Source organism: Parambassis ranga, chromosome 22 (genome assembly GCF_900634625.1).
Source record: "Parambassis ranga chromosome 22, fParRan2.1, whole genome shotgun sequence".
NCBI lineage: Eukaryota > Metazoa > Chordata > Actinopteri > Ambassidae > Parambassis > Parambassis ranga.
In genome coordinates, this window is record NC_041042.1 from 9,410,418 (window position 1) to 9,437,761 (window position 27,344).

Sequence of the window (27,344 nt, forward strand, 5' to 3'; positions counted from 1 at the left end):
GCGTGCTCAGAGTTGTGTAGTGAGTGAAGACAAACAGACGGACAGCAGCGAGTTGTTGTAAAGAATGTGACTAAAATTTTAATTTCTTAGCAGCTTCAGCCAGAATTCGGCTTTTGTGTTTTTTTTTCTTCTTCTTTTTAAATCTGTGATATTGTCTTGAACAAGCCATGGAGCCGATAACGAAGTGGAGCCCAAAGCAAGTTGTGGACTGGATGAAAGGTAAGACGAAGGGCATGATTGTGTTGTTTAATGTTAAAGTAGAGTCAGTCAGAGATATGCTGCCGTTTGCGACAGGACCGTCACTCGTCTTCACAGACTTTCAGTCGCTCCTGTGTTAGTTTCGTAGAAACTGCTCCTGTGTGTCAGCATACCTCCACTGCGGCGCCCAACAACAGCGCTGCTGCATTTCCTTTGCCTCTGCCACAGATGGAGCAAACTGAGACATCTCATTTAGCTGTCAGCTTCTGACATGCCAGCTGAACAGCTGTGCTTGTGTAGGACTTCTGGCAAAACCACATGATTCAGTTTACCTGAGCACATTACTGTATGTTTGAATCTGCCTCAAGCTTGTTGTCATTCAAAGGTTCGTGTGTCAGAAATCCCCAAATGATCATGGGGCAAGTTTTCCAAACCAGTTTCGTTGTGTCACTGTGGAGTATGAACACTATTGTTTTTCATGAAGTAATATACTATTTATTGATTTTAGTGTGGGCCTCTGAGTCACATGCTCCTTTTGAAGACTTCAGAATTATTTCATGGTTTTTCAGTATGTGACAGTCTTTTATAAACCACACTAGTTTCCGCTGCTGAGAGGAATGTATCGTGACATCAGTATTCTCTGAGCCTGACTTCAGTCACAGCATAGTTATGTCCAGAGGGACGCCTGGTATTTGAAGCTCTGGTTGAAATAGTTGCCATTCCAAACACACAAGCAGTGAAGTTTCTGTATATCATACAGCAAAGTGAGTGGTGGGCTGTTTATATGGCCAGGGTTAGGATCGACTCTGTTTGCATTAACCTACAAGACACTTGGAAACTTTCCCAAACAAACCTTAGGTGATTTCCAGTTTGATCTCATGGTTTGTCACTCCAGCTATTATTTTGGAGATGGTGTGTAGCGCTTTAAATGCCAACATGCCCTGCCAGTGCTCATCTATGGTTGGGTTAGGGGGGGATTGTGGAGGGGTTAGTTTCCGTGTGTCCCCTCAAAAGAGTCCAGTCAGGCCATGCATGGATGGAGGATTAGTTATCTATACAGGTCCCATTGCTGTCAGTGTCCTGGAAGTCTGACTCAGCAGTTGTCTCTGTAGGTCCTAACCAGTGGATTTGCAGACTCCTGCAAACACATTAGTAAAGATCTAACTGAAATGCAGCAGTAGCCCTGGTGCTATAACCAGGCAGAAAAAGTGATGCAGGCTTTTAAGGTCAGTGCAGAAGTTTGCACATTGTGGTCTGCTTAGGCTAAACAACCGTTTGCTTTAGTTAGAGGTGTTGTCAGCGGTGTGTAGACTACAATTACTCTGCAAGCAAGTGGATCTGCCTGTAAGCAGTCAGAGCCACAACACAAATGAACTCTCAACTAAACTTTTCAGATTCACAGCTGTTTGTTGATGTCATATGAACCACTTCCACAGTGATTTGTGTTGCTTCCAGCTGCTGGACACAAGTCTTCCTGGATGTTTTCAAATCTAAAATCTTAATTTCTATCTTTTAACAGTTTAGCTTTTGGCCTGATTTTCCTGCAAAAACCTCTATGCCTTCCACTTGAGCTGGGATGTAGTCGATAACCTTCACACTATATTGCTATAAAATTTGTAGAAGTAACATGATTTGTCAACTCATTTGTGCCCTGCACTGTGTGAAGTCAATTAAACACACACACAGTCTGTGTTTGAGAAAATAAAAGAGAGCCAACAGTTAACAAGTGTCCCTTGTGTTGTCCTCTATGACTCCTGTATAGTCTGCACAATTTTTCATGCTGCAACAACTGATGTTGTCCATCACACTAAGTAAAGTAAAACCTACACACAGAGCAGGGTCAGGGCCTCATGTTGACCATTCACACCAGTGGCAAACACAGCTGTTTGCAGAGTTGTTGTGCTTGTGTGACAGAAGAAGTCAGATTAAAGTCTCAGGAAGACCTCTGCTCTCCTTTGCCTCAGGTTGTTTTCCTCATGTAGGACAGGGAGTGCTTATGTGTTCTGTGTATTCTTGTGTGCAGCTGTTAATCACTTGCATTGTTCAAGGAGATCAAGTAGTGGCTGGTGGATGTTTATTGCCAGTGAAAGGGTGTTTGATTCCTTCAATGGAAACACTGTTGTTTTTTTTTGTTTGTTTGGGGACCAGAGATGCCCTGAAGCACATTTCCTTCAACCTAAGCCCTGATCTTCCAGCTGGACCTGCGGTGTTGTGTGATTAGCTTGCCATATGTCGTAACGTGACACAAGACACAATATATTTTCAGTGAATGCATTTTTAGTATGGGTTCAAATTAGACTGGACTGACAGCTTCCAGAGGCATTAGTACAGTGACCCACATAGCCACCTTCACCAAGTTGAAAGTTTAAATAAAATGGTGCCAGTTATTCTCCAAATATAGTCCTGAATCCACATCAGTGCTTCAGTCGAGACAGGCTGGCAACATTCACAGAATATTCAGCTCCAGCTCAGCTAAATAGTTTCTCATTCACCAAATGCATTTTCTTTTTTTGTTCCCCACTTGTCCACTTTGCAGTTACTGGGGGAAAGCCTGTCTGGTTTTAACAAGGCATCCCAGACATGTAAACCTGTGCAACTACTGTCTCACTTGAGATGGCTCACAATTGGATGTCTTCCAGCATATTCTTTACGTATATATACTGCCTAATCAAATTTCAAAGTGCTGTATCTGGAAATGGATCAGTCATGTGAATATTTAGCTGGATGGATTTATATTAAGCAATAGAGGTCACGATTAAAGCTGCTGATCTAGTGGCTGGAAGGAGTAGTCACAGGGCTGTATGGCTGTGTTCTCAAGTAGCACCCAGGTGCAAAGAAAGCAATTAGCTTGTCAGAGAAATGACAAGCATGTGCTGACTGTGTGTGCCTGGGAAAAAAAATAACAGGAATGTTTGCGTCCTCACATATGCTGAGTGGATTCACTGATGGGTACCTTCTGCAGCCTTATTTGTAGAGATGATAGCAAGGTGTGGGCAATGATGGCCCATGATCCTTATCTGGCAAAGACAGAGACTTCCTCAACAGGAGTGTGAACGGACGTTTTGCAGACACCTAACAGCAGACCTTTATTTACTACCCTTGTTTTAGGGCCTGTTCTATCAGGCAGGTGGAGTCCTATGTTTGGATAGCCACCATAGACATCATCAATCCATTCAACAAGCATTATGCTGTAGTGGCTTTGTGCTTGTGCATCAGGGAGAACGTGTCAAATCAATCCAAACATAGTCTTTAATAAAAGTAGTGTCTCCCAGCAGTGTCCTGTATTAAAGGAGGTAACCAGGTGAAATAATGTATTCAACTGAAAGTCACTCTTGCTTCACAGTTAAAACTCCTGCCTTTGTCACTTACCAGTTTCAGTCATGCAGCTTTAAAAATTGACCTATTGTGTTCTATTGATGGGCAGATAACCTTGTTAGTTTTCTATACAAAATGGCCTTTAGAGTTCAGGGGAAGTGCTGTAAGAGGATTCCCCCTGGGGAGCGGTTACTGAAAGGGATTGCTGTGGTTTCGTAGCTGTTGGAGTCACAGCGGCCTGTTTCTCACATGGCCTGGGCGTCCCTGCATTATAGCCTCAGGAGCTCCAACATATGCAGGCTTCTAAACAAACCATCAATTGATAATGTGGCTATTCTAATCAAGAGACAAAACAAAAGTTTTTTTTTGCATAATAGTTAAAGTTTGCTATACACACTAGTGTTGTGTAACTGTGTCTGCACAGTAATAGTCTTGTGAACAGTATTTCACAGAGCTGATGACTTTCATCAGAAAACCAATATCAGTTTTTATTTGCATGTATGTCCAACTGCTCTCCTCACAGTGCCAGGAGAGAAGACCATGTGCCACCCCATATCCCAGCCAACCTGAGGCTAGACCAGTTTGCTTTTCATTCAAATCTAAAATGTGCATTGCAAATCTCCCAGATGATCTCAGCTTAGTAGGAGATGCAAGCCATTTGGCCCCAGTCTGCCCTAAGAGCTTTGGCCCAGTCAAGTGTCGTGCTTAAGTCATGGGAATGAAAGCTCCAACCTGAGGTGGCACGGCATGTGAAAGTGTAAATACGGGGCAAACGTTGGCCGACCTCTCGTGCAACCGCCTGCTAACACTCACTGTGTTTGCATGTGTCATGCATGTGCCTATAGGCTTACTCAAGTTATGTGGTTGAAGTTTTCCAATATGTCTAAGTCTGAAATTGCTTCCTCACCGGATTTGTCGTTGTATGGTCACTCAAACTCATACAGGGAAAGGGTTAAAAAAAGGCGTGTGGCTGTGTTGGCGCTGTTATCAAAGCAGTGCTAATGCATTTATGCTCAGATAATCACAAAACATGAGAGGAATGCAGTAACTGCTGTTTTTTCCCCCTTCCAAACTAAACCAGCAGCTCTGTGAATGAGCAGTCAAAACAGGTCACACATGTCCTTTGTTGCATTTGGGGCCACTAGTTGCTTTTAACGGATTTAAAATTCAGTCAGGTTGATAGTCCCCCTCCCCAAACACTCTAAGCTTTTCACCCTGCCACCTGCTTACACTGTAATGGAGTGTAATGGCATTATGATTAGGAAGTGATCTGTAGTTTTATGAACTGCCACCCATTTCGGGTTTAGCCGGGCACTTGGGTGAGAGCCAGATCAGAGCTTGTTCGGTACATGTTCAGACAAGTCCACATTTTCCCAGTCCTCCACACAGAGTCCCTGAATTCCTGTGTGGCTGTTCACACACTTTATCGTTGTATATAATCGGATGGTAAAACTTTAAAGTTTCTGTGAGCATATTTGTAAAATGATGTGGCCCTGTTATTATAGAAGCATACTGTGCAGGCCTCCATTGTTGTGTTTTCATTTGCTTGTGTTTTTGCTCTTTTTTACTGGTTACATGAGAGAGTGCTGATAGATAAGGCTGCTATAATGGGCCACAGTCTGTGTTTTCAAAGCATTGATGGTGCATTGATGAGCCCCGAGGCCCACTCATGGGCCCAGAATGGAGTGATGACTGAAAGAGAAACTGGAAAAAAAACACCTGGAAGACTAAAGGGAAGCCCCATACAATTTTTGTGTTATGTTTTTTTTTATGCAGGGTCACCACACAAGTGTATATTATTCTTTTATGGAATGGCCATAAAGCTGATAAGGTGCCAAGCTTCTGTTTTCATTTGTCACAGAGGGAGTCCTCAGAAAATTCCACAGGCACTGTGTGAAGTCATACATACTGTAACCCTGCTTTCACCTAATGTCCATTTACCTCTGGACTTCCCCATCACAAACCGTTCAAGCATAGACAATTGTTTGCTTGCTTCCTTGTTCTCCACCAACACGTCATACAAGTAACTTATTAGAAAACACGTCAGCAACCATTGCGTGCCTTTGAATTGGAATTCATCCTCTGTCCACTGATCTCAACATCATCTGCTGCGTTTTTGTTGCCAGAGGCTGCAAATCTCATGACAAAAAAAGTTACTAACAAAACTTTTTTTGTGTCGTGGATTTTAACTCTCTATGATGCATAAAAGGATATTAGACCATATGTAGGTTTTGAATTTGTTTAAACAGGGAGTGGTGGCTCCTCTTTGGATCCTGGGAGATTGAATTGGTCCCTTCTTTTGTTTCCATTAGTACAAACGCCTGGGAAAACCCTGTCACCTGGCTTCTCTATTTGTTCTATTTATTCTCTACCTGTTTCCAGTCAACAGCACATTTATCATTTTATATGAACATGAACGTCTTTTCTTAATCTGTCACGGCTGTGAGGGAGACCTACAACAGGTGCCGACAGGACTACAAACAAACATCACCTGCAGATGGGTGGCATATGTGTTTTTGTGGTGAGAGTGATAATCATGTGTGTGTGTTTATGAGGAATCCATCCTAGCTTTAGAAGTAAACGTCAGCAGTGTGTGTGCGTCATTGGTGCCCTGTTCTTGCTTGTGGGTGACACACTGTCATTCAGTGCAATCTTTCAATGAAGATGAGTCAACCTCCCCCACCCCCACCACTCGCAGCACGCAGAACAGGATCATCTGCCTGCGCTCTGTAGGCTGTAGTGAGGTCTTACATTGCATAATTCATTCGATTGCTTCTTACTGTCATATTAACAGAAAATGAGTCCTTGAGATGTTTTTGGGGAAAGCCAGCGAATCCTTCTGTCGTGTTTAAATGTGTGCTTTTGTCATTTTTATTAGACGTCCACAGAGAGAGAGGATGAACAAACTAATGATGTGCTCAGACTTCTTCTTGACCCTTCTCTTTTCTTCCCCAGACCTGGACACAAGCCAGCTATAAATTGTTTCATTGTGGTCTTCAGCTCTCCCTCACTCTCCCTCACACGTAGGCAGCTTACCTAAAAACAGACCCCAAAGTGGTGACCCAAACCTCTTCCCACTTCCCTTGTCACTATAGTAACCTTAATTTTATTTACAGCCTCAGTCGGCTCTTGTTGACAGCCATTGTGGCTGAGGGGGGTGACTACCAGTAGCAGCCACAGTAAAATGTCCCAGCAGGGTTAAGCTGTGGTAGGAAGCAGGCAAAGATTTGCGTGTGGATAAGCCAGGCTGGCAAAGGGACTTCCACTGTGCCAGGGCCAGAGATGGACCCACTGTCGGTTTTGATCGAGTAAATCCTCTGCTTGGCCTGGCAGCCGAGTCTTTCTTTCTACATTTTCAGCCAGGCTTTTTAACAAGATTTGAGGGGGGATTTACCCTCTGGGAGATTTATGGCAATTAGCAGGTTCTTATCCAAAGATGCTTATGGGGATCCACATTAGGAATGTAGCAAGCGCTACACTCAACCATGCAAGCCACTGGGGCAATACAAAGCTATCTTTAGTTTAATTAAAGGCCTGTTTCTGTCTGTCATATCTGTCTGTTTCATAACAGCTCAGTAAAGCATTATCATGCAACAAAATGGCACAATGGATGCAAAGAATTTGGCTCTGCCTGAAAATATGCCCACATGCAAAGGTAGCAAGAGCAGCTAGCACATGATTCCCATGGCAAACTAAATGAGTGGGGCTCATTTCCTCCCCCCAAACCTTGTTCATCTTTATTGTGGTTTCCATAGGCAGCTATTATGGTGCTGGTAAATTGCTCTGTAATCAGCATGCCAGGCCACCCTGATCATATACTATACATGTGACTAAACTGATTCCCCAGTTTGTGTCTCAGGGCTATGACTTTGAACTGTGAGTTTGCTTTGGGATGTCACCTTTTTGTTTTTTTTGTCACCATCTTCATCTTTCCCCTCCACTGCTGTCTCTTTGCAAAGCTCTTTAATTATAGTTTTGTTTTCTCCTTAGGGCAGTGCCGAATACTAGTATAGTTACAAAGTGAGTGTTTTTCAAGTCCTGTTGACACAAAAGCACTGCTGTCTTTTAGGCAACCTCCCATCGACAGTAGTACCACACAGACTTAAGTGTTCTTATTACATTGTGATTGAACACCTATTGTGATTAAAAATACCAAATACATCAATGACAGTTGTTATTGTGTTGTGCACTTTTAAGACTGTGACTATCTTGGGATACTTGTCAACAGGCGGAACCACAACAATATGAGCACTGGAGGGGCCAGGAAAGACAAAATGCTGTGGTGGGTGGGGAGACAGGAATGAGACAGAGAGGAGGGGCGAGTCTGAGACATTTTTGAGGTCTTTGTTGTTTTCTTAAATAGGTGTTTATGCTAGCGGTAACAAGCTGCAGTGTGGCCAGGCAGCTAACTGATGGGAGAGTGATGGGCATTTACACTGGCTGCACACTTACCTGCACAAGCCATTCAAGCTTTTAAATGAGGACATGCAGCTTATATGTGGATCTAAAGGCCTGATCTGGAGTAGCTCCATGATGATTTGTTCACAAATGAATAAAATATTTTCAGATGGTGGTGCAGGCTCATTGGACAATGGGACCAAAATTATCATCAGTGCTAGAATCAATCGGCTCGTTTAACCTGGGTTTGAAGGATTAAATTAATTGTTCTCTTTCCTGCTGATGACACGAGCCAGATTTTAGTAGGTTTTTGTCCACTGTGAAAGGGGCTTAAACATGTCACAATTCACCTGACTGGATAATACTGGCTTCTCACATATCCTGTAAGCTCTCAAAGTTCTTTGCATTGACATACAGTATAGCCTATATGTAAATCTGTCAAGAACGGTGATGTTCAGTTTTTTTCTTTGCAAACTCAGTGACCCAGTAAACCAGTTTTTCAGATTCTGTCTCCACACCTTAAGCTTAAGCAACAACTGTTTTGGTCTGCAGGTTTGCATAGACACTCAGTGCGCCTGCAGCGGTCTGCTTATCTCTTTTTCCTCTGTCTCTCTTGCTTGATCCTGTTTTTCATCTCTCTTGTGATCTGCTTGTGACCAGAATGTGTCATCTAACAGGCCAAAATACCTCTCATAACATCTAATGGTCCTCTGCTCTCATCTGCATTGCCTCCAGACTTGACCTCTCCCCTTACTCCGGTCAATATTAACTAAGTTGTCTACCTATACCCCCAAATCTACATCTCTGACAAGTTTCTAGCCATGTGACATGCTGGAGGTGAGGATTAACTGAACCTTAAGGCTCACTCATATATTGCTGATGAGCTTCAGCCACGAACTTTGACCCCTCTTCTCTCATCAGTCATCATCCATCACCCTGTAAAAGACAGAGCTGCTTTTGTCTTGCTGTGGAGAGACCAGCCTCAGCTGCTTTTTCTCACTTAGGAAGCCCACTTAAGACATGTCACAGCCATTTTGTAGTTATCTGTGTGTAGGTTTAGGGTACATGAATTGAAGCACTCTTTGTTAGCATGAGGAAGTAATGATAAGATTAAAACATGGGTCATAGCCCCTAGTCCGAGATACAGTACAGGAAGATGCTGTCCTGGGGAAAAAGAACAACCACCTAATGTGGCCAAACTTATGTCTGGAGCAGCTGTTAAAGAAATGTGGAACAATATTTCCTTTGCATATGATTCATAGACTAAAACAAAGTGTCTTTGGCCCTGGTCTGTTCAGGAGTGAAGAGTCCTACATAAAGGCATCTATATTGTCCACAGATGAGGACATGAGAGGCGTGGTGGAGAGATGTAGAGCATCATTGTGTAACTCCTATCCCCGGTTCCCAGTGTGTGTGTACAGGCTTTGTTGTTGTCCTGTGAAGTCATGCATTAGAGGATAGCTTAGCAGTAGCTGAGAGGAGTTTTTTTTTCTTTCTTTTTAATTACAGCACAGCCTGGTCCAGCCAGAGACCATTGTGCCAGAGTGCTGCAAGTTCCCACAATGGAGCTGCTTGGTGGAGAACAATGAGTCAAATTCCTGACCGTTCCCCACAGGTTCAGAGGCCAGGCTGACAAATAAAGACAGTGGAGTTACAGTGGCTTTGCTATTCTATACCCAATAGCTTTCCCACTGGCCACCGCAGTGGGGATATTGGTTTGTGTGTGTGTCCCTGTTTGTGTATGTGTGTCTGTTACAGGGTGGCTGCAACTCCCACTGGGAGCACAGGGAGAGGTTGAAAGATGGGGGAGGGAGCTTGTTTGGTTCTTTCTGTAGGAGGTGAAAGACTCTTCGTCTTTTACCAGTGTAATCAAACCCCTGAGAAAGAAAAGTTGGCAACCAAAACCTACATTGAAAGCATTGTTGATCAAAATTATCAGCATTTTTTTTTCCGAAGACAGAGAGCTGGACATGTATAATAAGTTCAAACCAGTCTGCTGTTTTCGTGTGTTGGATTTGTTGAGATAAAGACAAAAATAAATCCCCCATTTGTGAGAAGAAAGGTTCTGTCGTTTTCTTTGCCAAAAATATGTGCTTATACAGCCTTTAAGTAGGCTACAGAGCGTCCAAGGCTTCCAACTGGGTCTCATTCCATTTGTGTTGTCCAGATTGTCCAGTTCTTGCTTGTCCAGCTGTCCAGAAATATGCCTGTTTACGCATACATACACTGAAATGGTTGTGTTGGTAACCTGTTGTGCACATAATCACTGTTTACTGAAACTGAGGTTGTGGGTGGTAAGAAGGACCTCACAGTAAACAGCAGGTGCCACACTCTGAGTACGCCAATCACCTCCTGCACTGTTACAGATTCTTCTGTCTTATTCAACTTCATATATGCAGATGCTTAACTTTTAAATGTGTTAATAGTACTTATCATTTGTATTGAATTTCAGTACTCTGTGAGTTTGTTGATTGGAAATAGACAAAGAAAGTCTTTCATTATTTTGGAAATACAAACTCTGGCACCGCAGTGTTTTTATTATCACAGTCACTCATTCCATTGACTCATCCGCGATACTGATAGTTCAGTGTAGTTTGTTATCAGTAATTTTGCAATCAAAACTAAATTATGAGAGCAATAAATGTTTGTCTGCCTCATTGGCAGTTCAAATGCAGTTGACATTGGTGCTGTGCCTCCACTTCACAACTACACCCTTTTGCTCTGGTTGGAGAACATGTGCCAAGTGGTTCACAGAGGCTATAAAACTAATCCAGAGCAATTCATCCTGCGCAGGCTTTTGAAAAGCATTCACACAACCCTCCCTGCCGCCTCCCCCTTCACTCAATTCACAATAACGTGACACTCTATCTGTTTTACTGGTTTCTCTGCCCTTAATGAAAATTGATAGTCTCTCTCACACACACACAGTCCCAAGAAGCCATTGATCAAGATGCAATAAATGTTTTATAAGCCCTATTAAAGGACGCCCACTTTTTATTCAGAGGGTGTCAGTGGTCAGAGGGTGATTGTTAGACACGCTCCTCCAATATTTCTTCAGGTTATCCTATTCTCAATTGCTAGTAAAGGCATCTTTCTAATACACATAAACAAGAAAGTCATTTTTTAAGCAAGCCTTGGATAGATTAATTTTAATGGTTCCATTTTTTTTCTTTCCACATTTTTTTTTCCACCAGACTGATGTCTGACTGATTCTGATGTCTAGTCCGGATAATTTTGTGTCGTTTTAGAACAATTGACATAAAACACACACAATATTAAAGTGCCACCAGCTTTTATTGTAGCTTAAACCACAGCTTTCTCTTGTTGGTGGCAAGGATGGTGGCACCATTCCACAGGAAATGCCTTTTTAACACAGCAGGAAGGAGAATTTCTGCCCCCTCTACACTCCAAGTCTTTGTTTTCTTCTAATCGCATTAAGTGACTGGCCCAGTGTTTGTATTTGGCCTGTGTTCCTGTTGGTGTGGGCTCAGGCCAGCACTTCTTATTTCTTCAAGTGAATTCCCTTGAAATACTGGCCAGACTGGGGTTAAGCTTAAAATTCTCTGAAGTCTTGCCAAAGAATTAGCACACCAAGGAATGTGAAAAATGTAATGAGCCTAACTGGACTTGACTTGTGTGGTGGCTAATGGTTAACAAGTCATGATGGATTTTCCCTTTGATTCATCCAATGTCTCTGTGTATTTTCACAGGGATTAAAAACACTGTGAACTTTGGCTTTATAATGGAGTGTTGATGGCCTTTAGGGCTGCCCACTCCTGTTCATATACATATAGTTCAGTCACATTAACAAAGGTGTTTAAGAACACTGGTATGCTGCAAAATGTTACTTATTTGTTATATTGACCTTAATATGACTCTGAATCAATGAACAATCTATTTCTGAGTGTTTAGGGTGGATGTGTGTGGCATCATTTTTTTTAAGCTACCGTCTTCAAACTGCATGCACACAAATACATACACAAGTATCTTTGTGTCAACAACAGATGTTCAGGCATAAGAATATGAGTTAAAAAATGGCGTAGTGACCACAGAACACACCCATTAGTGCTCTACATTTTATATGGTTTCATCTGCTGATGTTACATGTGGCTAAAAAAATCATGCTTTTAGCAGCTAAGTATAAATATCCCATACCTCGGAATGTTATTTGTGTGTGGTATGGTCTGAAAGAGTTAGGGTGTCTTGCAGCTGACAGGTCTTTTAGAGATGCAGGGCACAGGGCCATGTCACTGCAGCTGCCCCCTCTCTGTATGCTCTTTGATTGCAGGAGAAACACACACACACAAACACACAAAATCACATACAAAGGCCTATTTTACCCCGCTGTTGTCTCAACATTACTTCATGGTCCAGTGAGAGACAAACTGCATGGTGACTGCAATGTACAGCATCAGAAGAACCTGTTGCAGTGCTGTACAGCTCAAAGTCATTGACTGCAGCAGTTGGTAGTGTAACAGTCCCACACATTTGTTATTGGAGCTCCAAATAGTAGCGAGGGGACGCCCTCCCTTAACAAGGACACGTTTATTACCAGCACCCACACCCACATACATTACACATCCATACACACACAAATATAGCCCTCCATTGTTTGACCAGTCCAACAGACTTAGACGTCTCAACCGTTGCTCTGTTTATAGTGCGTTTATCTAGCACAGATAGCTGTCACACCTGTTCCTTATCTGCACCCTGCCTACACACAATGCTGGCTTACACTACTAGGACACATGCTAATCATCCTACCTATTTTTGTTTTTGCATCAGCTCAAAGAGACTTGTGAATGACAACAACGTGCCATTTTATCTTAAGGTTTGTCTGATTTTCCCTTTCCCTCTTGTGTGTCCAGGTTTAGACGACAGCTTGCAGCAATACGTTAGCAACTTTGAGCGGGAGAAGATCAGCGGGGAGCAGCTGCTGAAGATCACACATCAAGACCTGGAGGAGCTCGGCGTGGCCAGGATCGGTCATCAGGAACTGGTGCTGGAGGCTGTTGATCTGCTCTGCGCTCTGGTCAGTAGATTTATGACTACAGGACGTGGCAGTTTGACTGTATCTGTAGGAAGGTTTTGTAACAAACTTTAGGCTTTGCTGGTGACTGACCCTCCCCCCTCTTGCTCTCAGTGTCCACATTCACTAAAAAAGTCAGCTTGTAGTTTCTGGTTCGGCAGCTAAAGGAACCAGCGATGCAGAAGGGATCATCATTTCCCACACAGCTCAGCGGGGTGTAGAGGCACCACAACACATGAAGCAGCCCGGGGACATTGGGGAACAACAGTATCACTCAGAGAGGAGGAGACATCGGTTCTGAAGGGCCCCTTAGTTCTATCTGCATGTTTGCTAAAAATATTAGACACTTAATATTGGGTATCATGTAGGAGTGGTAAATGTATTGATTGATACGAAACACAGCTTTCTCTTCCCACGCGTGAGCGGCCATGTTTGATTTCAGTCACTTAATGACCTGGGCCTTATCTGTCATGGAACATTTTAAGATCTCGTGTTTGGCTCCTGTTAGTCACTTTGGAAGACAGATGACCTGCTGTCCATCATCTCAGCTCCCAGAAGAACTTCCAACAAAAACATCTTCAACTCACCAGCTCAAACAGAGTGATGAAAACAGTCCAACTTCCAGCAGATGGGAACAATTTGGAGTTTTATCACTTCCTGTTCCATAAAAGTCCCAGATTGCGGTCCCTGCGTTTTGATCAGTGTCAGCATTTTTGTCTTTATGCTCTCTTAAAATGCTTTACATTAATCGTTTGCGGCATGGTTATTTTAACTTAAACGGACATTCTTTCCTCTCTTAGATGATGTGGCCATGTCTCAGATTGAGATCCTTCACCACACAAAAGCCATGTATTAGTTTTCTTAGATCCTTGTATGGTTTAGTATGTCTTATCACTTATGGGTGGCATGGGTTCTTATGAATTAAATTGTAAGGATCAACCTGTTCTACCTGTACCCACTGGAATAGACACCCGGAAACACTTGCCACATGTATGGTTGTATTGATAGATTTACTCATCATAGAATTTTTAACATATGGTGCATCCTTTGGGTTATAACCTCTTTTACTATTGCTGTAATCAGAGCCACATTTTTGCTCACCCCTACTGCAGAGAAATCCCAAGTAGAGTCTTTGTGCTTTTGCTTTTACCCTCAAAGTTTGTGTAAATTTTGGTGTGATATGAATGTGATACATTATACAATTAACCTCCCCCTCCTCTTCTTTGGGACATACGGCCTACAACTCTGGACTCTCAGAAACCTTTCACCTCTGATTGAAGTGGCAGGGCTGAATGTTTCTCCCTTTTTTGTGCGTTGGGGTTTCCTTATTAAGAATGTGGCCTCAGCCTTCCACGGGTCTCATGGGAGGAAGTGAGGCCCCCGATTCAATTAGCTTTAACTGAAGCAAGGTCATTGCTACTAAAAGGAACACAGGCCACCAGCACCCGAAACCCCCACACACTCTCACACTTTCTCCCTTTTATTTACTGTCAGGTCAGACATGTTTCCGTTGATGTGGTCATTTGTCAAGTGGCACTTTACTCTCAGGTTTTTACTCTTAAATTTGAAATATTTTTTGCACACATAGCAACGATTTTGTTGTTACCCTAATGCCTATATACCCTGTTAGCAGTCATGATGACTGATGACTTACTATACAGTCCTGCAGGAAATATTCCTGCTCATGCTTCTCTTCCACCCAAAAGCTATCAAGTCCAAACTGCTGTCCAGGGACAAAGAAGGAACATTTCAATTAATTTTACTGGACCTCTCTCAGCCTTGATGTCTTCTGCAGAGTCAGTGCTGAAACCTGACACTTCTTTATTTGTTCTCAGACTCTGGTAACCCACTCAGCGACTAGTCATGATATTCACATACACACACATTATCCCATAGCCATCGAGCACAAAGCATATAACAAATCATCTGGCCTTGTTGTGGGCCACAGTGCTGCTGTAAATGTTTTTTTTACTATTGCCTAGGGGGAATCTGTCCCAAGGTTTAATGTAACACTTACCTTAGACAGCATTCTGACAACAGACACACACGCAAAAACATACTCTCGTGTCCATTCTACAGACATTTGTATCATTTATAGTCAAGTCAGATCCAGTGCTATGTTGTGATACTGTGCCACTCTCCATTTCTCCTGAGGACACTTATACCACTATATACTTCTATACAGAAAGGGCTTACACAAAAAAGTCTCTGCTATCTTGATACTAGATTAAGTGAGTGCCTTTAAGAAGGTACTGAAAGAATGTCAATTTGGCTTGAAATGCTGTCCTGAGAATTAAAAAAATGTGTTTGAATGAAAGCACAGATTTTTCAGAGTCGTGGTTTCTAGCTCAGCTGGCAGCGTGGGACAAAAGCTCGCTGGACATCTGTGAGCCAGTTAAAGCCGCTGTGACTGTGATTAGCCTGCTAATGAAAAGGCCAGGAGTGATGTTTGATCTGGAAAATGCTTTCACTGCTTTAGTGCTAAAGTTCCACGTTCGCTGTGTGTGTGTGTGGATGGCTCAGTGAGAAACTAAACCAGGCAGTGAGTTCCTTTCCTTGTTTTCACATGTGCCCTGATCGCGTTTGCGTATCTGAATTGATGTATCAACAATAAATTTCATGTCAAACGTGGCATGAATAAGACTGTCTGCAGCTACTGTTTAACTAGTCCAATTATTCTAGTGTTTCCTTAGAGACTGAAATGACTCGTATGTTTTTGAGCACATGTTGGAAGGCAACAGTGGAATAAAAGGAGACGGTAACCACTTGCAGATCTCCTTTGCTGCTTGCCAAACACGTGCTGTTTGACTCCTTGCGAAGCATATTTAGCTACTGGCACGTCACACATCCAGCAGCATTGCTGGCAGCGATGCAACACCGTGCAAGCTGATATTTACCAGGACAAGAGCCAGGTCCCCCTTCCTCTACCTACCTACACGCTATTCCAATCAGATTTTTAATCAAAACATTAGTATATTTTTGAAACAACTCTAAGATACACACCTTACTGTAAAAATGCTCTGTCTCCACTGTATGAAGTGACCCATGAAAACACTGTGTGTGTTTGCTTTGTGCATGTGAATAACCTATAAATGAAAGGAATGCAAAGCCAGGAAACAATCCAGGCTCAAGAATGCAAACTTTGCTTCGCTTGATAGGAGTCAGGTGATGACACGTGCCCTGTATGCTCTAGATCAGATTTGGAGTCTGGTAGGAGAATTTCATGCCTGTGCAGTCAGATGTGATTGAGTGAACTTAAATCGTATCTGTCAGGAAAAATGATTACACCCATTCCTCGGACAGGAAGCAACATGTTTTCCGCGAGGGGGGGGGGGCATGTACCCAGGCTGTGTAAAACAGTTGTTTGCTCTGATCTTGAGTCTGTTTGTGATGTGTTGAATTTACTCTTCTAGAACTATGGAGTCGAGACTGACAACTTGAAGAATCTAGTGGTGAGGATGAGAGCTGCAACCAACAGCCTGCACATGGCGACGGCTGACCGCAGAAAAAGCCCAGCATATGATGGAAGCACTGCACGCAAACCCCCCAATGACTTCCTCACCTCTGTAGTGGAGCTGATTGGTGCTGCAAAGAGCCTGCTTGCTTGGCTCGACAGGTATTAACACTTTATCACCGCTGTGTTGACAAGACAAGCAGAAATCACATTAGTATAAAAACATAATTTCACAGTATTTTCACATGTTATTCTATCATTCACAAGCACTTAACATTATATACAGCTTTAAAACAGGCATGTTACCCCCCGCCCTGTAGGCTGAGATTTGAGTTGGCAGAGTACCCTGTCCTCTCCTATTGACCTGCTCCAAAACACATTACACCATAAAAGCAGAGCATATTAAGCAGGTTGCCAGGATTAAATGTTGGCTGGCTGAAATTAAGCTTCTCTTTTTTTGTGGCAGGCTTGGCTAAAGCTGGTTCAGTGATGTCATTATATAAATGATAGTCGTGATGAGAGCAGAGTTGGTTGTGTGAATAAGTACGACCCGATGTGATATACAGATGAGATGGAAGATAATTTGGGTCTAGACGAGTACAGTGCCATCCACAGGTCAGCCTGCTGCTTTGATTTACTTTAGTTTAATTTAATCGGCCACAGTGAAATATTTCAGGGATTGTGAGATGGTTTTGGAAGATATTTTGGAAATCATGAGCATATGTTTTTAGATGGAGTGATGGAGGAAAACACAGAAAATGATACAAAATGGCACCAGAATGTTGACATTCTTACTTTGCAACCACATCTGTCTATAGCAAATCGGCTAAACACAGTAATCTGAGTGGGTACAACAAACGTCAAGCCTGCCACCCATCACTTGTTTTCAATGTTTTTTTTTTCTCCTTGTCTGCTCGCAGGACGCCTCTTACCGGGATCAGTGACTTCACAGCCACCAAGAACAAGATCATCCAGCTGTGCCTTGAGCTCACCACCACAGTTCAGCAGGTCTGCACGCTAGTTAGTTCTACACTCCACGTGTAGCTTGCCCCTGGGAAACATATGCACGCACAATAGCTTTTTTCCACTAAGCACAGTGCAGCCCACGGGCACAGACATGCAGGATAAATTGTGGGAGAAGAGCGTTATGGGAAATGTGGTGTGGCAGCCATGACATAAGCCCGAAGCCAGCAGTTTGACTACATTATTACAAACACTGATGTTTTTCTTGGGATCTTTTTTCTCCTCGTGCTGGCTAATGAGGAGACCCCCTCACTGAGGGGGCGTTTAATGGTAAACGTGTCTTTTGTGTTTCCAGTTTCATAAAACACAGCGTACTTTAAAAGGTGGCTGCCAACATTCCCCAGGCTGCCATACTCCTTCAGCCATGTGCTTCCTGTTTTTGCCTCTCCAAGACCCTCACAGCAGGAGACCAAGCTGTTTGAAAGCAATTCCTGTGTGTAGGCTTCATATAGAGGATGAGATGGTGAACCCTCGGACTTCCAGAAAGATGGCTAACAGATAAAATAGAGCATTGGCATACATACTTCATATTTCACAACTTTCTGCAGAGAATTGCTCTTGTGTTGCATCAGTTGGCAGTCTTCTTCTGTCAGTTTCATGCATCCAGGTGGTGTTGCTTATACAGATGTCTTATTTGAAACAAGCTGGCAGTTTCTTCAGTTTCATTCTCATTAGCTGGTGTGTACAGTCTTTTGTCCTGTCTTAAACATAGCCTGATAAGAAAATCATTTTATCCTGCCAGTGAAAGTGGCTGCTGGGACTCCAGGTGTCATTTTTAGAGGGTTATTGCATCAAAATAAATTCCTTTCCCAGAGTGCCTATTTCCTCACCAGAGCCTGGGTTTCAGCACCTCTGGTGATTTACTGTGGGTGTCTCGGTCATGGTCATCCAGAAAAAGTAGGGGGTATACATTTCCCACACTGCTATGTGAAGTAGACACGTTATGGTGCAGAGTAAACCCCTATTAGGTACTGAAAGGGTCTTGTGAGACTTAAATGATTAGTTTCCTCTGACGGCTGCAGCAGAGATGCAGTTTTCTCTGTTCGTTTTTAACGATGAAGGTGGCATAATTTCACCTCTGCATTGAGATATCTAAACCTGACGTTGGTTCTTATTTCTTTGGATAACTCGGACTCTCTTTGTTTTTTAATAACATGTGGGCCAGCTTACAAACCACTGCTTAATAAAATATGTTGCACAGGAGACTGCCGTAGTGATTAGTTTTATGATGGGGGAGGACGGCGTGAAGTTTGCCCAGGCCGTTCATGAACTTCAGCCAGGAATTAGGGCTTTTCAGATCACACAATTTATGTGTTCCGCCTGAATGAAGCCTGTGTGTACACACACAATGAGCCACGACTATATAACTGTGAACACATCGCCCATCTAGGTTGACCTATCAGCGTCTAGGCCGTTGCTTGTCAAAGAATGCATCCTTCATTGATCTCCTGTGTCTTTTGTTCAAGCTTCCCACTCCTGAATTTGTTGGATGACACAGGATGTAGGCCAAATATTCATGAGATTCCATTACAACTATCGTATGTTGATACCGGGATGTCGTATGGCCTTTATTTCCTACTGGTGTAAAGTTAGTCCAAGTTGTCCCCATGGTGCCAGCACTCCTCTCTCTCAACCACTTCACTGCTTGACCATGTAAATCTGCTCTGGTGGCAGATCAAAGGCCCAGAGAGCTGCACTCACAGAGTCGTCTGATCCATGCTGGTTGTGGAATCAAGTCCATAATGTGAGGGATCAGTACACCCAGGGAATTGTCCCTCAGCCTCTCACAGTTCTTAGTTATGATCTGGCCCCTGTCTACTACAACAGCTTTGGTTATGACAAAGATATGGGATTACTTTAATATCACAAACAGATCTTGGAAGGATTAGCTCTGGTATTGTTTTCACATGATTTAATACTATGAAATAAGAGACAGGTTCTGCAAATGCTGGCTTGATGGGAGACTTGCCAAGTCATATCTGCAGCTTTATAATTATACTGTTTTGAATCATGACCTCTAAACATCGAAATATGTATTTTTAGTTCATTCCTCTTGGCTCAGTTATGATGAGCCAGACTCTGAAAGAAATATGCAGTGGCTTGTTTACACAAATGTAGCCAAGTTCTTTGTGAAACCACCACAGATACTTGGCTTACATTAGAAAGTACACTGTATGGAAACTTGATTTTGGGAGCAATATACTGCAAATGAAACCTGTTATGACTGTGTTTTGTTTCCTTCTTTATGTTGCTGTTGGCTTTTATTTTAAGGAAAACATGTCAGTCACATGTAGGCATGTAGGATACTTTAGCAAAAGAACTTAGTCCTTCAAACGGGCAGTGAAACGTGGATCAAGGAGAATATTTAGGAAGTCTATGACATATATTCTGCTTTTGATTTGAAGCCATCACCCATGGCCACAGACAGTCATGCAAATCTTGTCAGTGCAAACAAACCAACAGGATGACAAGCCAAGTGCGTTTGAAAACAGACGCTCCCCTTTAGCCCAGTGGAATGTGCAAGCTATGGAAATATGGAAAAAAAACTTGTACGACCCCCATTCGGTGCCTGCACAATGGATTTACAAAAAGCAACAGAGCAGGCTTTGTATGTGGCACATGCCTCTGCACGTTGTTAATACTGTAAAGGCCACAGCACCAGTTTTCCTTTATTTTGCATTGACAAAGGCTTGTGGCTTCCAGGTGCTCTTAAAAAACAAGAGACTGGTGTAAGTGGAGCTCTTTGTTCTCACTGGTTCTGCCATAAGTGTTTCACCCGTGTTTTGATTGACATCCCTTGGGACATTCTCAGCTTAGAGTCAATGTCATAAACATGTAGGCCCCCCCCTGCATTCACTGGTAACCCCCCACCCTTCTATCCATTGCCCCTTTCACCACTAACAACACAGTTGTCAGGGGTGGCTGTTGCCTCAGCTGTGTCAGGTCCAGCTGCATGAGAGCAGAGCTGGGAGTCTTAGAGGAGACAGTGGACACTTTCCCAGCTGACTTTACAGATTTTATCAGTGGCCCCTTCACCCCATCAAACAAGATCACAGCTATTGTCTGGTTTGACTTCCAGAGACCTCTGCCTCCACCAGCCCACCCAGTTGCAACTGTGGAAAGCAGCAGTGCATCCAAATGTTTGCAAAAAAACAAAGAGCTGGATGGAAGAAGCTTTTCACATAAACATGATCACATGTTCACCCACCATGTCATCTGTACATTGTTACTGTATGAGCATGCACATTCCAGTATAATAAACTAAACCACAAAGTACATTATGCAATTTTGGGGTCCACGTAATTTAGTCAGAGAGGTCATTTAAAACTAAAAGCTGTTTATTTGTGGCCGTTCTCCATTTTCCTCAGTTCTATATGTGGGACTCTGATTATATCTTTTTTACCCATCCCCTATACTTTTTCTCTTTGAATAACTTCTCTCCTCTTCCCTGATGTTTACTGCTCACAAGCCTAATCTGTCATCACTGTTCTTTGTGCAACAGGACTGCAGTGTTTACGAGATGGAAGAAAAGATCCTGGAAGTTGTAAGTATACTTTTTCTATTTTCCGTTTCCCTTAATGTAAACTGAATGAGACCTAGAAGTTCCTTTATAGCAGGGAAATGCCTTTAAATCGTTTTACCTTGTAGTGTGTGTGACATGCTTTCAGCAGCCAGGGTCAATTTTCTGAGTGAACAGAGCAGACAGGACTATAGGATCGCCAGTTGAGAAGGCGGCTCTAATACGCCCCAGCCATCAATCAGTGTTTCCTGTTACAGACACTCTACAGACTCTGTGGGCTAACGCTTGGCTTCCTCTAGACTCTTAAATACCCCTAGCCCACAGGAGAGTTGTCTTTGCCTCTTCCTTTCTTTCAATCTCCTGCACTCATCTTCCTCTTTTTTTTCTCTTATGACTCATTTTTTTGTTCACATCTTACTTTCTGTATGAGCTCAGCTCTACATAAAGAATACACCACTGAAATAGATGCATGTGTCACAGAAAGGACCCGTCTAATGATGACAAATTACACTTTTTGTCCTTAGACAAACAGGAGGCAAAGAATGGGTGTGTGTGTGTGTGTGTTTGCAGGACTGATTTCAGTATAGCCTGTGCTGGTACACCCTGGTATTAGCTCGTCTTAGCTAGTCTTCTTAGGCCATTAAGCCTTGTAGGGAACACTAACGTACATGGACAGAGGCATGTACACAGAGAGTAAGGTGATGACAGATCTTTACAATGTAGATCAACTAGCATAAATCATTATTAGAGTATTAGGAGCACAGTGGGAAGTTTATTAAAGTTTCGTGCTTCTTATTTTTAGTCACTGATGCATTTTAATTTTTCTCTGCAGTCTAAGATTTTGAACAACATCTGTGATCAGACTGTGAGAACCACCTCTGACCCCTTGATGAGCCAGTCGGCCTGCTTGGACGAAGTCCAGCTGACCAACATCAATCCAGGCGAGGGTCTGGTGAGAAAAGCTTTTGTCTACCGCTTAAACTTGCTGCTGTTTGCTGCTTGTGTTTAATGTATTTTGTTTAGGAATGCATTTGTCTCCACCTGGGAATGTTGTAGCTTCATCCTTTTTTCTTTAATTCCAGGGAATGTACATCAAATCTACCTATGATGGGTTACACGTCATCACTGGAACCACAGAACATGTAAGAAAGACAGTATGCTGATAACATAAATAGATTCAGCCCCTCTTCACTCTCATCCTCCTCCTCGTCTTCCTCTTCAACCTTCCTCCTCCGAAACTGACTTACAATATCTGAAGCAGTTAACAACTCCTCATCTGTTATGGAAATTGTTTTTCCTCTACACTCCACTCACAAGTAAACAACACAAAGAGCCTACACAGAAGTCCTACCTTCCCACAAAACTGAGACAACCAGTCAGTGACTAATGCACCAGCATCACTGCCACGGTTGGATCCTCACGCCTCCGGTGCCTAATTGTGAATCAGGGCCTGAATCATCACCAATAATGACTAGTTAATCCCATTTGGCATCTGTGTGACATGAAAAACAATTCAACTGATATTCATACACAGAGGGAGAGAGATATTTTCTCACGAATTTGATCTTTGAATGTTTGTTTATGAAATCTTCTCTTCAAGTAGAGATGCAGTTGGCACTATTCAAGCAAAGCAAAAATGTGACTTTGAAGGCTTTAACATTGACTGTCCATGTTTGTTCTTTAGTCACCGGCAGACCTGACAAGAAAGATCCATGCTGGCGATGAAGTGATCCAGGTTAATCAGCAGACAGTGGTGAGAATCTCATTTTACATGTTTACACAGTGATAAATAGAGTCTAGAATTGAGTCTAGAATTGGGTTCATGTGTGTTCGTATCCTCTTTTACCAGGTGGGCTGGCAGCTGAAAAACCTGGTTTTCAAACTGAGGGAGGATCCTAAAGGTGTAGTTCTCCTCCTTAAGAAGAGGCCTACAGGCACAACTGGTTTCACCCCCGCCCCTCTTAAGAACATGCGCTGGAAGCCCCCAGTACCTCAGGTAAACACACACAGACACAAACAGGCACTCAGACACACACATACACGCTTTCATCCTTGAAAATCAACAAAAAGCCTGTGTCTAATCATCGTCGACCAATTATCAGCTTTTTAGGGAGTTGGTTCCAAACAAGCAAGTTGAGACAGAGCCACCCTGAAAGTGCTGCTGCCTGACTGAAAACAATGTTGAGCTTTTCCTCATGCACAAAAAAGAGACACGCAAAGTGCCCTGTTGTCATTCAGAATAAGAGATGCCAGCCTATAGTGTTTGGATCTGGTTAGCATCCTTTTTTGGCTTTATTAGAAATAAATGGCCCAGAACAGTCAGACGAATAATGTATTTGGTTGCAAAATGCTGCTCAAAGAAATGTCAAAGGTGGCTGACAAATACAGAGTCAATGAGGTTATGTAGCTGTGATCTAATTTGGTATTTACCACCATGTGAACACATTAAGCTTAACTTAGCATTTAGCCACATCGCTGCACCTGAGGCCCCTTTTAATGGGCAGGGAGGAAATAAGCACATTGCAAACCCCACTACCCCGATTGAAGGCACTGGCACTGTCTTATCATGCGTAGCCTGTTTTATGGCCCAGGAAGGCAAGGTGAGATGATATCAGTCAGGAGTGGGATTTTTTTTACAAAGAGGCTCTGGTGGCCAATGTCAACAGGTCCACCAACGTCTTGATTTAGCATGAAGGCAGGGGTATCAGAGCTAGCCATCTGAGTTTATGTGTGATAAAGAGGCTCCAGACAGCAAAACAAAGACAAATTATACTCTGTGAAAGAATGATACTGGCTCTGTAATGCCTTATATGTTTGGAAATATTTGGTGAATGAAAGATTCATGATATCTCAGATTAGATTTTTTTATTATACATTCACTATGCAATATCAGCAAATTGTTTTTGGTTGTTTTGAATAAAAGTTGTATATTTAGCCAAGGACGCTGTGCTGTTGGGAAACTCATTTACTGTGGTATATGTCTCACAGGCTATTTTGAACCTCAATCCCAGTCTTTCCATACCTCAAACAAGAAGGTTTATACTCACACACAGGGATTGAACTACCTCACCACATGTGGTGGACTCCTCCCAACTCATGTTTAGTCTAAATTTAGGAATTGAAGAATTACTTCATGTTTTTGGCTGATAATATATATGCAGTGCAGCCAGCACAGAGAGTTCCTGCTGTAGATCTGTTAATGTGGTCTGTAAAAAGATATCAGCTTTATAATTGTGCTGTATTTTTTCCAGAATAATTCCTCCCTGGTCAGAGCCCAGTCTCCCTGCAGTTCTGCTAACGGATCAACCAAAAAAGAGAAGCCAGCTATCCTGGACTTATACATTCCCCCTCCTCCTCCAGTGCCATATACCCCACGGTAATCTCTCTTTCTATTTTTTTTATAAGGTTTAATTCTGCAAGGAGAGCTCTGAGAGTTGTTTAAAAAAACTAGTAGCAAAAAGGTTAAAGGCCACCTGTCGCCTTGCAGTGAGAGATCCACTCGCCTCCGGTCGACCTTTGCCACATTTCCTAACTCAGAACTTTAAGGATGGTGAATAATGAGTGTGCCCCAGGCTTGTGATCGCCTTACCTCTGCCACCTCCTACTGCACATTCTGTTGTGCTTTTCTTCAGCCCACTCTGCTCCCACTAGACCCACCATAGCCCTTACGCAACAAGCGTTTCATCTCCCACCTCCAGGATCATTACAGTGTGGCCACTTAGCGTAAAATGTGAATCAGAAATTTAAGAAAAGTTTAGAATCTTGTCATACTTGTTATTTCACAAGTATTTAGATCAAAGGTTCATCATTTAGACTGTGATTGTGATAAGCTGTTATAAATCAATGAACATTTGTTTCCCTATATGCAGAGAGATGAGAACAGAGTCCTTCTCCAGCATTAGTAAAAGACCAAAGGGTTCTGAGTCACCCAACTCCTTCCTGGACCACGAGACCAGAAGACGCTGCGACTATGACAAGCTAAACGTTAGCTGCCCTATCGAAGCCAACGTGATACAGCCCAGGATGAGGGAGCATAAGCCCTCCCGTGGTCAGTGCCTTTTCCTCAGGCTATCATAGCAATAATATTCCAGATTAAGACTAAGTATGTTTTTATCATTATAAGAAGCACTTCACAAAAATCAAACCTTTGTCTCTAGGTAAGCCCCGGCCATTGTCCATGCCAGCAGATACCTGCATTGGAGTGGTTGATCATTATGCTAAGCCCTGGGCGCAGGGAAGAAAAGGTGTGTATACACACACTCATAGCTTGTTTTCCATCCACATTTATGTTACATTAACCTCTACTGTGGCAACCGTGCTGCTTAAAAGGCTCACAACACGCTGCATTTTTGAAAACACAGACAACTCACTTGTGATCATTGTTTCTCTGCTTTAGGTGAAGACCTCCTGTACAGATACCTGAGTAATGAGCGGATCCCCACCATCGCTGAGGAGGTCCCCTCAGTGTCTCCTCCATACAGACCTGCAGGGGAACGGCAGCTCGTCCGAGTGGACCACATCCGGGGCAGCCGCTACTACTCCAACTCTGACCTCCACAGCAGCGCCACCATCCCGTACCCAGAGGACATGAAAAAGACCCCCGTTGCCCCCATCTCCAAGCGAACAACGGCAGAGCGCTCACTACTGGTCAGTTGGATCACGCGGCTTAAGCTATTGACTCACTGATGATGTGCTTCCTGTCCGGGGCTTCCTGTTCCTGTCTTGTGTCCTTCCTCAGTGCCTTTGATATTTAGCTGTCCAGCTGTTTTAGTTTGGCAGCTTCGGGCTTTCTCACACTCCTCTCTCCCATATTTCCCTGGTGTAACTACTACTACCAACTACTACTCCTCAACCAAACTTGCTTTTGTAGTGCTTACTACATTAAGTCATCACCCCTTTAACACTGCCCACAACCCTCATCTCTGACTACAAGCAACCTCAGCTTCAAGAGGAAATTGTTTGTTCAGGTTTAGGACCCTTTGGCCTTGTGTGCTGTTTGTGGACATCTCTGTACATATTAAGTTATATCATGTTTCAGTTAAGATGTTCTTGGGTATTTCAAACTTCAGACACTCAAATTCTCAAAAAAACAAAAAAAACTTTAGTTATGTGCTTGTTTGGTTTTCATTTGCATAAGTTTAAAAATAAGTATAAAACAAAATTAAGAGCATATATTTGTTAGTGAAACTGCTTTTGTTTTTATGTTGTTTTTTTTACATGACATTTTTTGTGGTTTGGTTACATTACCATCTGCCAATAGTTGCCTCTTGTAAGCTATGCATACATGCATACAATTTTTACATGACTTTAGTTGACAATGCTGCATTGGTTGGTAAAAGGGTGTTTATATCTTGTCACTAGCAAATATTTGTGCATGTTTTAAGGCTATGCACTCTATTCATATAAACATTGATTTCCTGTGTTTAAGTTTACTGTGCAGTTACCTACCTAAAGGGGCCTATACAGCTGGTTGACAGTAATAACTGGTCTTTTTGAAGCCAGTGTTTTAGAACCAATCATTTAGGACACACAGGTCAAATGGCTGCGGATCACAAGAGACAGAATGACAGTATTATTTAAAAAGAGAAAAAAAAGGTACAGGGAAGAAGTGTCTGTTGTTGCTTTATCTGCCTTTTGTAAGATTTGAATAGCGTTTTATTAAAAATTGCAGTTCATTTCAGTGAATTTTTTGTATTGTCTTTATTTTATCAGTGACTGCTAAGTGTTTGGGATTTATGATGACCTGGCAGGAATTTGCATACTTAATATTTTGTACTACCAATCTGAAAATGAATAGTTAAATGTAGGTCTAAACTGCAGAGCCATCTGTCTTTCTAACCTGCTTTGACTTTTGAGGTGAACCCTGCTTCTCTTTATTAAGCATGTGGTGAAACAGGATAGCTAATGTCAGGTTACCTTTTCTATGTATCTCAGATGGTGATGGTTATGCAACTCCTTACCTCTTTGATGGTTCCAGCTGGGGGGACCATATGGTACAAGCAGGTTTTCCATTAGGGGCTCTTTTTGGTGCACATATGTTGCCTTTTAAACATTTAAAGGTTGCCGTCACCTTGCCCGACGGGTTTTACCATTTTCATTGATTTGAAGAATGGATTCCCAGGGGAAGATGAGCACCCGTCAACGTGGTCTGAAGATCGGACCGCAACCAAGAATGATCCAACACCTCTCTCTCCTTTGTCAATGTTTTTCTCTCTGCATGTATGTACTGATCAAGAGCAGCCTCTTGTCTCACTTCTTCTTCCTCTCTGTGTTGCTGTGCCCCGGCTTGCTAAGCTATAGTCGCCTGCGGTCCTTGCTTAATTTGCGCTTTCTGAAAGCCAGCGGTTTGCCTAAATACTACCTGCACTCTCTTTAACCCACTGCCTAAGTTTGCTAACCACTAACAT

General features: G+C 42.7%; 1 protein-coding gene across 1 annotated transcript; it reads left to right on the forward strand.

Annotated features, from left to right (window-relative positions):
• On the forward strand, nt 1–26,590 carry cnksr3 (cnksr family member 3). The gene is made up of 13 exons (XM_028395241.1): nt 1–219; nt 12,780–12,943; nt 16,354–16,556; nt 17,315–17,402; nt 20,920–20,961; nt 21,770–21,889; nt 22,020–22,079; nt 22,622–22,690; nt 22,787–22,933; nt 24,189–24,313; nt 24,807–24,985; nt 25,095–25,181; nt 25,334–26,590. The coding sequence occupies exons 1-13, from the start codon at nt 168–170 to the stop codon at nt 25,621–25,623; spliced, it is 1,626 nt and encodes a 541-aa protein (XP_028251042.1). The 5' UTR covers nt 1–167; the 3' UTR covers nt 25,624–26,590.
• The last annotated feature ends 754 nt before the right edge of the window (nt 26,591–27,344 follow it).